The sequence below is a fragment of the Oryctolagus cuniculus genome, chromosome 6 (genome assembly GCF_964237555.1).
Source record: "Oryctolagus cuniculus chromosome 6, mOryCun1.1, whole genome shotgun sequence".
In the NCBI taxonomy this organism is placed as follows: Eukaryota; Metazoa; Chordata; class Mammalia; order Lagomorpha; family Leporidae; genus Oryctolagus; species Oryctolagus cuniculus.
The window spans coordinates 129,232,458-129,245,853 of record NC_091437.1 but is presented as its reverse complement, the minus strand read 5'-3'; the positions used below and the strand labels follow the sequence as shown (position 1 = coordinate 129,245,853).

Genomic DNA, 13,396 nt, shown 5'->3' with positions numbered 1-13,396 from the left:
TCATCCACAAGCCACTCTGTTATTCTGTTATAGCAGTCTGAATAGACTAAAACAATACATGTCAATGGGCAACATTCGGAAACAAGAATTAAAACAAGATGCCTGTGTTCAAGCTATAAAAAATACAAAAACTTATATTAAATTTGAAAAATATCCCTTAGTGAATTATCCATAATAGGAAGTGATATAATAATCATATTAAGAACTGGAATTAAAACACTAAACATGTTATTTATTCCTATCTGTACTTTTATTAAGAAGACTTAGAAATCTATTCAACATAGATTTTTAAGCACATTGTATTAACATCAATACTTTTCAGATCCAAGGACCTATCTGAAACAAAAAATTTTTTGAGCTGTTTTTATTTTCTAAAACTGTTGATGTAGTGGCACTAATTTATTACAGTAATTTAAGTACTTAATATAACAGCATAACAAATTTCATATAATAACAATGTAAGGAATTTGTAAGAAATATAGTTGATAAAATGTCTTTTAATTTTACGATCTTATGAATAAAACTGATATATTAACAGGCTAAGTTTGTCGGACAACATAGATCAGATGTGGCAATAATTCTGAAAGTCTGTGTAGTTGGAACTTGTTACTTTTAGAATGAAATCCATGAGACCTAACTGAGCTCTAAGGTTGGGTGAATTTGCAGAATGATAAACACAACGCTGACTGATACAGATCAAGTTCTCATTTATAGCACCAGTATCTGCAGCAGAAATGAAGAAACCTCAGATTTTGGCTGTCCCACACCAGCAGGAAAAGAGGTACTACAGATATACAACTGTACCTGCAGTTTTAAAAGTTCATCCTAGGGCCAGCATAGTGGTATATCTGGTTTAGCTGCTGCCTGCAATGCCAGCATCTCATATGAGCACCTGTTCAAGTCCCTACTGCTCCACTTCAGATCCAGCTCCTGGCTGCTTCAAGTCCTGGCTGCTCCACTTCCAATCCAGCTCCCCGCTAAAGCACCTGAGAAAAGCAGAAGATGGCCCAAGTACTTGTGCCCCTGCCACCCACATGGGAGACCTGGAAGAAGCTCCTGGCTTCAGCCTTGTCCAGCCCTCGCTGTTCAGACCTTCTGGGCAGTGAACCAGCAATGGTAGCTCATGCTTACTCGCTGGCTCTCTCTTTCCCCCTCTCTGTGACTTTCAAATAAATAAATATTGAAAAACAAAAGAGTTCACACTAAGAATGACGTTATATTTAGTAACAATAACAGTAACAAAAGCAATTTAGAACTTAATGTTTGAAGACAAAACATTCTCTAAGTTTAATCAGGTGATATGTATTCTAGATAACTTTTTGTAAGAAAACTTGTTTCAATTATCAATCTCCTCTCTAGAATCTTCAAACCACCTCATTCAAGTCCTTTACCTTTGGCTTTAGGCAGATTATGAACAATGATTTGGTAAATCTAAATTGAATTTCTTAATTTTCTTCCTTCTTTATGCTGAACTTCAATTCCTTATTTTTTCTCCTTGTTTTCTCACTAACATATGATATACCTCATTCTTCCGTTTCCCTAGAACTCAGTCTTTTCTTAAGATTTTCCAATCTGTAGTGTCACCTTGAGCTATACTGAATTTCTTTCTCTAATTCATTCTAAATTGCTTGGAAAATCCTGATCTTTCCCATCGTGAATTCTGCAGTCCTATTCCTTTGCTTTAAACAGTATACATCCTGAAAGCCATTGTTTGCAGCTCCTGCATCTCATATGGGCACCGCTTTCAGTTCTGATTGCTCCACTTCTGACCCAGCTCCCAGCTAATGTGCATGGGAAAGCAGTAGAAGACAGCCCAAGTCCTTGGGCCTCTGCACACACGTGGGAGACCCAGAAGAAGCTCTTGGCTCCCGGCTTTGGATCGGCCCTGCTCTGGCTGTTGCAGCCATTTAGAGAGTGAACCAGTGGATGGAAGATCTCTCCATCTCTATCTCTCCCTCTTTCTCTCTGTAACTCTAACTTTCAAATAAATAAATAAATAAATCTTAGGGAAAAAAAAGAATACTTCACCCCTCAAAAATATTTTGAGGAGAAACTGCTCAAAAACCTACAACATATACTGTATGAGGGGATTTCAAAACATTTGTGGAAACTGGACTTAAAAGATACAAATAAAAATACTAATGTAATTACTCAACATATGTATAAAATATAAATGTTAACTTCTCAAAATAAGAAATATAAACTTCATACTTCATCAAGTTCAAGTCACTTTTTTAAGTGGTAATACCAGCCATTTTAAACTGAATGCTCAGGGAATTCAACCATGTCAGTGCTGTTCTTTTTACAATATCAACTGAAGAAAAATGGGCACTCTAAAGATTTTTTAGATTAGCAAACAGAAAGTGAGAAGGTGCTAATGAAGACTCTAGGGTTTCTCATTGAAATTTTCACAAAATTGATCTTGTTTGATGAGAGGAAAGAGCAGGAGCACTGTCAAGGACAAAAAGGATCCTAGTGAAGCTTTCCTGGGTGTTTTTCTGCTAAAACCCTGGCTAAGTTTTTCAGAGTATTCTCATAATAAGCAGATATTATTCTTGGCCCTTTAGGAAGTCAACGAATAAAATGCTCAGAACATCCTAATACCCATTACGTGACCTTTGCTCCTGACTAGTTCATTTCTGCATTGATTATACCACACTGATAATTCCATTCATTACAACTGCATCACTCCAGTGTGACTCTACACTATATTGTCCCCAGATGAGACTTCTCTCCTGAGTTCCAGACTTGTATATCCAGTCAACCCAAGATATTTATTCCTGAACAGCCAAACTGAGCTTTAAATCCAACCCATCTGCAAGATGAATTCTGTCTTTCCACTTAATCAGGTACAATCTATATTTCCTATTCCGGTAAAACGCAACATCACCTATCCAAACATGTGACTCACCTGAGATTATCTCATTATTCATCTTCCTGAATCAATATAAAATCAGTGATTAAGATCTGTAGATTCTATATTTTTCACTAAGTTCTGAGGTTCTGATAAACTTTAGGAATCTTAATTCAGCAAATTATCATCTCACAAATTATATTTATGCTTATTTCATCTTGTAATCTGTCTAAAATCAAATGTCTGACCTTGTTATTCTATTGTCTTACATGCTTCAATAACCAACACAATTCCAATGAAATCTGTCCCTGCTTGGTTTCGCCTAAACTTCTTTGAAATTATTGGTCATATTTTTCCTCTGCCTGAAATATTCTCTATACAAGAGGTCACATTTTTCTGGCATTTAGTATCAATTCAAATGCCATGAAGTCTTTCTTGAATTAATACCCATGCTTCCCAGGTAGAAATAATTATACCATCATCTGTGACTTCATTGTATAATTATTTATATATATTTACATATAATATATATAACATATGTTATATACAGAGAATTATCTCATAGCACCTGTAATTAATTATTGCACTTATGTAGATCACATTAAATTTATACTAGAAAAAGTCCAAATGCACAGGGAGCTATTTGTGTTTGCTATTTCCAAAACCTGGAATAGGTTTCAACTCAAGTGTCCACTCTTCTATGAAGCTATTCTTGATCTTACAGTTGTAAAAGATTTTGACTTTATGACTTTGTAGAATATATTGTTAGAATCATCCATATTGGCATATAAACATCTCCTAACTACTCAGTGACCTCAATATCTTCTTTAGAGCATGAGTTAAGTCTTTGGGATTTCCCCCAAATTACTAAACTCAGAATAGCAGTAAAATATTTTTTAATTACCTTAAAAGTTGGAAATAATATTTTGGTCTAAATTTTGAAAATAAATTATGATAAATTTGTTAACATAATGTAGCTAACTCCATACATGTATATTGCATCTATAGTTAGTTATGGAAAAACTACATATATAAATATCACATAAAATCAATAATTTTATTTATCCAACTAATTGGAACAGTAGCTGGTAAAAGTTTACTATACAAACTTCTAATTATACCTATAAGATTGAACATTTTGTTATATTAGAGAATAAAAATCTGTGAAATGAGTTAAACAAAAAGGTAAAAAAATTCTAGGATGAGTTAAATAAATGAAAACAAAGAAAAGCAGTAGAAGAGACACACCTGCATATCTTCTCCTTGTAGAGTCCACTTCTTCTGTGACCACACCGTGTAATGGACAGACATAGATAAAGGAGATGGGTGTGAGTGGATGTACTCGAAAGGAAAAATGTGACACTGAAGGAAAGGGCCCCAAAGCATTTGAGAAAGAATCCTGTATTCAGTTGTAGGGAAGATATAATCAAATACATACCATAACAAAAATAGGTAAGAACTGATGGAAAATTGGTTAAGCTACTATAGGTTAGCAGAAATAGAAATATAAAGTTAGTATAGAAGAGGATTCAGAAGTTTACAATTATTTATGTCCAGTCAGTCCTGAACCTTGATGCTGAAGAAAGATGCCATTAGTAAAATGAATGTTACTTGTATGATCATACTGTGAAAGATGTTATTGGGTCAATTTATGCTTTTAAAATAATTATCTGAAGAAAAGAAATTCATTTAGTCATCAAAAAGAGCAATAAAAAGCATTCCAACATATTTCAGTTTTTGAAGTTTTCCCAATTAACTAGTGCTCACATGAAAATAAAATATGTCCATCAGGTCAATATTTCATTGAATTACATCAAAGCAGCAAAATATTACCATAAAAATAATAGGGAGTAATAATTTTAATACAACTTATAAGAAAATTGGCTGAAATATATGATCTTAATTCAATACAAAAATTCAATTTAATTTCAACTTAATGTCTATTTATTCAGAAAATACTCACAAATAGCATGTCATAGGCCATAAAAATTTCTATTAAAATTTATCCATCCAAATCTAATATATACTCTATAGATATGGTACATATTTCAGAAATACTTCTTTTCCAAGTATGAGCTCACAAGAAGTTCATAAGACATTTTATACAAGAATGTGAAAAAAGAATGTCTCTAAACTCAGCAAATACAAAAATTCTCCCCAAAATATTAGTAGGTTAGTACAGTAAAATGGACACAGATGAACAAAAATACAATAACCAAAATTTCATATTTCAGTTTTCTACTTAGCTTTGAATTAGATGCTACAATTCTAAAATCAAACACCACATTTAGTTTTGCAATAGTTGTATCATGATTGTGAGTGACTTATGGAAAAAATATATTTTACAAATTCACTATCAATATATTGAAATCACAGTCCTTCAGGGAATGAATTTCCATAGTAAATTTATCTTTTGAAAATAGTGAGAAAATGAAAATTTTCTATTAAAAAATGCTAAGATTATTGAAACATCTGCTTGGGAAAAGAGAGAAGTCCTAATATAAATTGTAGAGAATTGCAGAAAAATTACTCATTTGGAAACTTAACAATGTCCTTTTTATTATAATATGGCACATTTTTCACCTATTGAAAATCAATACCAAATTTTACCAGAATTATATTACAAATATGAGGCTGTTAATAAAATGGACCACTAGGAAAATATCTTTGTATCTTCCTGAAAGTACTCACACATGAAAATGATAAATGTCATATTTTCTTTCCCATCCCCAGTAAACCCATTTCTTAAAGAAGATAAAAAAATCAGATATATAAAAAATATAGATCAATACTTGTTACATACAAAATTTTCCTAATTTCTACACATTTACTATACAACTAAAATAGTTTCCTCACACGTCAAGAAGAAACTGAGATGAACTGACAAAACACTTGTTTATGTATCTCATTTCTAAGAAGACCTTTTTTTTTTTTTATTGGCAGAAAACACAAATGCTGCATACATCAATTAAGCTTGTTTTTCCACTTAGCATTTTTCTGTATCTTGGATTACTCTGAAATAGCACTGATAAAAGAAATTTTCAGATACATAGAGTTCAAGTAACTTACCCAATACCACAAGACATGTTTAGTGGCAGAGCCAGAAATACAAGAGATCTACTAGATGCTGTATGATCCAATAAAAATGTGAAATAAAAAGTCAAACAAAAAACAAAAACTTTTATGGTCACATCTGAACTGGACACTTTTATTTAGTATTTAATTAAAAACATTTTTAAAAAGAGGTATATGGTTTAACTGATAAATTAATTTATCAATGTTTTCATTCTTAAAGTTCTAGTGGTAATACTTTTAAAACTAACATTTAATAAACTTTTAGATAATAATATAAAATTTATAATACTCCAAAGGGAATAAAAATGAAATATTTTAACAATGATCTCACTATTAAAAGTGTTAAATCATTTCCATTATTGGTGTGACTCTAATGCAATAAAAACCAGTCGAAACTAATCTTATAGAAAAAACATATAACTAGCAGATTGAATATTCATGCAAATCATACTAATTTTATAGCTATAGTATATCAAATACACTTAAAACTTTTTGCTTTCTTGCATTCCTTGTGTTTTCAGTTTTACTTTGTGCTATTTGCAATAAAACAGCCTCATTTTAAAAGAGAAACTTCTCATTTAAGCAGCCTTGTCTTATATAAATGATAATAGGCTATAAATATTTATTTTCCACATAGTTTGTAAAAAGTAACAGATTGCAGTGAATCTGGAAAGGAGGTAAGAATACCCCTTTTGTCTTCCAATCTCCCCACATTTCCCTTGATTATACCATGCCATAGTAAAACATTCTACTTTTTAGTGCTGCTAATGGCAACTTGAACACAAATACTTTCTCTTTCAGGTAGCCAATAACTAAAGAGGAATGATAAAGGAGAGTAAAAGTATCTCTTTTCTTAGATGTGTATTACTGACAGTTATGTTTTAAAGTTGGAAAATATAAAGATTCGTAAACAGAATGTTTAGTATTTTTCTTTTCCATCCCATCATACAAAATATTTTCATAAATTGCCCTGACATAAGACATGTATAAAATATAATGAATTAAATCATAGCTACTGTTTCATCACTTAATTATTTTTCAGCAAATATTTAAAAATTAGGGTACCATGAAGTTATAAACTATGTAAAGCATGATTTTATGAAGGAAAGTATTACCACACACATATATACACACACACACTAAAGCTGTCTGCATTGAAGGGTGTTTTAACTTGCATTGTATTTCAGGGGAATACATATCCCAAATTCAAATCAAAATGATCATCTGTAATCAGCTTTATTAAAAATGTAAAATATATGGAACTGTTTATCCATAAATATAGTGTTTATTAAAGGTGTATGATATGTGTTTGAAACTCTGGCGAATGTTCTCACCACCATTTACAATAGGCGTGCACTTAGTCCTGTTACTGGATTAAACTGTAATTGCAGTAACATGTCCTATAGGATCAAGCATTATGTTAAAACGCTTCCTGACCCAATGCAATACAAGATTGATGAATTGTATAATAGAACATGCAAATAATTAAAAGTTAACATTAGTAGGAAGATTTATTAAAGGTCATAGTCAGAATGTTTGAGTAAAAGGAGAGATATATTTCAAAAAAAGACTAGATACACATTTAGTCAGTAAAAGGGCCCCAGTTATAAAAGGGTCAAGTTAGAGGTGGACTATAAAAACAGAGTTGGATCACATGTTTGGCCTAGTGAGTAAGATGCTCACATGCTGTATCAGTGTACCTGGGCTGGATTCCTGGCTCTGGCTGCTGATTCCAGCTTTCTCTCAGTGCTGATTCAAGAAGGTAGCAGGTGATTGATGACTCAGGTACTTGGGTTCTTGCCACCCATGTGGGAGACCTCAACTGACATGCCAGCTCTTTGCTCTGGCTTGAATCCCAGCCTACCCTCTCCTCCCAAGGCCACCGTCTTGCCTACCTCACTGTGGCATTTCATCAGTGTGCCAGTAGAAGGCAACCCCAATCCTCCCCAAATAAATAAATGGATATATTTTAAGAATTGTTTACCAAGTATACAGATGACAAACTAAAACCTCTACATTGGCAAAATAACCTCTGAAAAATTCTTCAATTCAAATGCTTTGAATTAATTATTTCTAACAAGATTATTTCTCACAATTTGTCAATATTCATAACATTACTGACATTAGTTAAGTTCTACTAATTAAGATAAGCAAGGTACAATATTCTAATTATTTTCTAGTTACTTGAAAGTTATTAATTTTAGAAACTCACTGAATTTAACAATATGATTCTTTTAAATGTCTTCTTATTCCTTGCTGTTTTTTTTTATCAGATTCTATATTTGAATTCTGACACAAAATGCATGTTTAAATGCAGAAAGAATTTAAAATATCTCATTTCCAAACTGTAACATGCTATTTAAAATAAAAATAATAGTTGCCAAAGTACAGGTTTGGCCATATAAACTTAACTAAGTCAGGGTCACTGAACTAACTTTAATGAGCAACTAAGACCATGAATGATGAAATTTCAGCTTATTTACAGAAAAATATTATTGGTATCATTTGATGTGATACAGGTTTGCCATGCATATCCGTGGGTTCTGCCATCCCTCTTAGTGGGTTCAACCAAATAGGAACTGAAACTATTAAAAATATGCAAAATATGCACAGACTACTTCACCCTCTTTTATCATTAATCACTAAACAATATACAACAACTGTTAATAGTAATTATACTGTATTAGGCATTATTGGTAATCTAAAGTATAGGGGAGGATGCACATAGGTTATGACAAATACTATCACATTTTAACAGGAGGGACTTGAATATCAACAATATCAGTATGGGAAGAGTTCCCGGGAATGCCCTGTAAATACCTAAGAGCAATTGTATTTATTTTGAAGCTGTCAGTAACATTTAATTACAAAATCCTATTGGTTGATTTGTGCTTTATAAAGCATTTATTTGTCTTATATCACTTTTCCCATCAAAAATAAAAATATCAATTCCACAACAACCCAGATATAATCTGAAATTATATAATAATAACCATGGACACAACCCTGATTCCCTTTTCCAGATCAGATGGATTAGTCAATTTAAAATATTGCTTTAGAATGACTCTTCTTTTAAGAACTCTCAAAATATTCAAGAATCAAAGGAAGTTAAAGAACAAAATATAAAAATATTCATGAAAAAACGTTAAAGTTTAAAATTCACTAACAAAATATTTTTTGAACATGTATCTTTGCCTAAGATGAATTTTGTAAGACATAATACTAAAGGTAAAACTAAGTAAAATATAATTCTTATTTCACCATAGTTACAAATGTCATGCAGAATATAGAAAAATCCACATTGAAAAAATTAAGGGTTAATACATAATATCAAATAATGATAAAATAGGCACTTATGCACATTAAGATGTTAGTGAAACATAACTTGTTACTTTGAATCGTTCCAGTTTCCAAAATATTATATAATCATACAGTTCTCCACCAAAGCACTTCATTGTTCTCACTTTTATAAAATAAAAAAAAAATAGACTTCAGAATTTTCCCGATAAGATTTAGCAAGCTAACAGCATTTGTTATGGTTTCTAAGCAGTTACAATAAGTGTAGCTAAGTCAAGTCAGGATCTTCCTAAATACTGGATCCCTTACACTTCGAAAATAACAAAGTTGGACTTACATTCCTTTCATGAATAGTCTCAATTATCAAATATTTCATTTAAAATTATATTTCCAGTAGATTTTGAACTATTTAAATCCAAGACTAGTCTTTTCAAAAGTTCTCACTTTGGTGAATCTTTGAAATTTATTAGTTCAGAAATATTCATTAAACCTGAGGTACTTCTACTTGAAGTGATATTTTCTTTTGTACTTTTTCATGTGGTAAATAAAATATGAGACTAATAAATTTTATGTAGAAATATATTCTTTTCCTATATATTTCTAATCACTGTAAGGATAAATTTACAAAGCAAAATATCAAATTCATGGTTCAAAGTTTTTTTTCATAGTTTAATATCCTCAATTATTAATGAGCATTATTATCTTTTCCAGAATCAAATTACTCATTGAAAAATAAACAACAGATTACCCATATTATCCATGGATATATATCCTTGATTCATACTTAAGATGTTTCATTAATTTAAAGATCTAAACAAAATAATCCACAGTCCACGTGAGGAAGACATTAAAGTGATTAACTCTAAACATTACTCATGATTTGGAGTCTAAAATTATAGGTAGGATTCTTATATTTTATGTTTACATCAAAGACATTACTATGATAAACATAATGACACATCCTAGGCACATTCTTCTATTCTGCTGTCAGTTAGGTTACAGATACAGAAAGTAAATCACTCCTGTTGTTGATAATCTTCTCAAGACATCCTAGTTCAGAAATGCCAATATTTTCTTTACTAGTCCATAATGCTTAAAATTCACCCAGATATTTAATTCATTCCATAGATTATGATAAGTTGCTGAGACTTTAGTTATATAGATTTATGTTTAAAATAAAAATTTTAGGTGTCTTTATTAGTAGTATATACTCTTAAAATGTCAAAATTCCCAGGTTCTATAAATTGATCTTCTACAGACTTTTACAAAACTGCAACTGAAAAGGAAACAATATATATAAGACTATTGAACACAGTCCACTTTCCATATCAGGTTATGTTCAAGAACTCACAAACTTTTTCTAATGTAAAAAGTTTATCACAATAATCATTTAACAAGACTCTCTGACCATTTACAGAAGCTTATTATTAGCTTTTAGTGCATAAACATTAAGAATTAAAGCACTGATTATAATTATTAGGCTATTAATATTACAGATATACTTGAATATAAAATAAGTTACTCCAAAAATATAAATATACTTCAAATATTCTGTGTTAAAATGATATGAAAAGATGCTTGTTTTGGTGCAAAATTTTTTTGAAATCTATGTATACATTTTAAACAGTATGCATTTTCCATCAATTTTTTATATTCCCCACCCATACATGGATTTCTAAAGTTTTTGTATCAAATTTATCTTTTAATTCCATTCTCCATGAACTTATTGAAGTAACTTCATATCTTCCATAAAGCTCAGACTCATAAACATGTTGTTGAAATAGAATGCCACTACTTTCCTCCCACTTTATCATTCCAAGTTTTAATAATTAAAAACATTCTCAACATATCCTACTTTTCTTTTTGAAACAACAGAAAATTATGAACTAAAATTTAATATTGTTTTTATTACCTTAGAATAATGCATACTTACTCATAACATTTAGGGTTTGAATTTCCATGACCAATTTTCCTAGTATATAGGTAAATGCACAATTGCAAAAGTATAAAAATATATAAACATTTTAAACTATGATATAGCTATACTCCAATTAAATTAATTTTCCTCTACTGCACACATAGGTTATACTCAGAGGGTTTTAAATGATAAAAAAATATGCAAAATATATATGACATTAATTTAAATATTTAAAATAGATCTTTAAAATGTGTCATGAGAAACAATTTTTAAGATAAATGAATTTCTTCTTCTTTTTTATTTTTACTGTTTGAAAACAAGTTAATTCTCATGGTACCACTCATTAAGTACAGAGGTTCCACATAGGGAGTAAGTGTACAGTGCCTCCTGTTGTTGATTTAACAACTAACACTCTTATTTATGATGTCAGTGATCACCCGATGCTCTTGGCATGAGCTGCCAAGGCTACGGAAGCCTTTTGAATCCACAAACTCTTGTCAGTATTTACACAGGGCCATCAGCAAAGTGGAAGTTCTCTCCTCCCTTCAGTGAAAAGTACATCCTTCTTTGATGGTCCTTTCCTTCCACTAGGGTCTCACTCCCAGAGATCCTTCATGTAGAACATTTTTTACCACAGTATCTTGGCTTTCCATGCCTGAAATGCTCTCCATGGGCTTTTCAGCCAGATCTGAATGCTTTAAGGGCTGATTCTGTGGTCAGAGTGCTGTTTAGGGTATTTGCCATTCGATGATTTTGCCATGTGGACTGTTTCCCATGTTGGAACATTTACTCCTTTTTAATTCTATCTATCATTATTAGCAGACACTTGATCTTATTTATGTGATCCCTTTGACAGTTAATCCTATATATAAGATCAATTCCACACTTAATATGATCATTTTAACATGTAAGATGGCATTAGTACTACCCAGCTTAATGGGATTTGGAGTCCCATGGAAAGATTTAGCTTTACCCTTAAGGGTAAGTCTGTGAGAATGTGTCCTGAACTATACAGCTCCTCCCTCTCTTATTACCACTCTTACTTTTTACTGGAGTGTATTTTCAATTGGCTTTCAAAACCTATGATTAATTCTATATTAAGTAAAGAGTTCAACCAATGATATTTAGTAGAAAAAGATAATGAAAAAAATAAAATAATAAAGTGTTCCTTGACAGTCAAGGACTGTTCAGTTCATCATTTCATGATTTTAATATACAGTAATTTATTTACAAATATAGCCACAAAAACATTCATGTATTAGCTATGTTGGCAAATAAGCCATCCAAAATAAATAAGAGTGTATGACCAAGGATAATAAATATCACACAAAAAAAGAAGGATAAATTTTTACAATAGTATTTTTGTTATATAAATCACAATATAAAATTTAGTTTTATTTATTTCAAAATCTCACTAAAATTCAGTCACTATTTTCCAAATAAACTGTTTCTTAAGTAAAATTTTGAAAATCATTTATTTTTCTTACAATTTTATGAAGATAAATTTAAATCCCTAAGGTGAATTTCAGTTTATATTACTCCTTTTTCAGTAGCACTATTTTACTAACAGAGAGGTAACAGACTGTCCTTTGTACTCTGACACTTTTCCTTACTTTCCAGGCTTATGGTGTAATGTGGCAAGTTCTCTCAAGACACCCTATCTTTCCTAGTAGTACCTAGCACCATTGTAATAGCTTAATTATTAATATTATTGCCCTTTAAGTTGATGTAATTTTGTCATATGCAAACTGCTGTGAGGAAAATAATATGTCTGTCTTGTCTACTTCAATAACTGAGTGCTAAGCACAATGCCTGGTATACCACAGGATTATAATGAATACTTGCTAATACATTAGTGTAATTTAAATATTGATACATTTTAAAATATAGGTATAAAGCTCTAACATAAAATGAACCACCACAATATATACACTAACCCTGTTACTTCAGACAATTTTAACAGCTATCATTTGTAAAACTCAAATTTACAAATTTTTTCAAAGAAAATTTCAATGTACTCTCATCCAATTACTAATTAAATTTAGTATGGATTATTCAGTTGATCAATCATCTCTGTACTTGGCATTTCATCATCTTGGCTTCTTCTAATACCTAGCAGTTTTTGTTTCATATTGAGTTAACTGTATCCCGGTGGGTGGGCAAGAATCAAGCAAAAATACTTCATTTTGATTCATCAGTTTGAAGATACTACTTATTGAATTCATATACTGTACTATTCCTAGCATTTGTCA

The 13,396-nt window shown here is 31.0% G+C and overlaps 1 protein-coding gene across 48 annotated transcripts in view; it reads right to left on the bottom strand.

Annotated features, from left to right (window-relative positions):
- Positions 1-13,396, bottom strand: part of RIMS2 (regulating synaptic membrane exocytosis 2) — a 701,736-nt gene that overhangs the window by 201,055 nt on the left and 487,285 nt on the right. For 26 of the 48 annotated variants that reach the window (XM_070075383.1, XM_070075384.1, XM_070075385.1 and 23 more), the window contains one exon: positions 4,103-4,135. The exons of 19 other annotated variants lie outside the window; for them this stretch is intronic. In XM_070075383.1, the coding sequence (XP_069931484.1) occupies positions 4,103-4,135 (33 nt within the window). Of the gene's footprint in view, positions 1-4,102; positions 6,106-13,396 lie in introns of those variants that run through there. 3 more of the 48 variants (XM_051844735.2, XM_051844737.2, XM_051844740.2) reach the window with 3 other exon arrangements.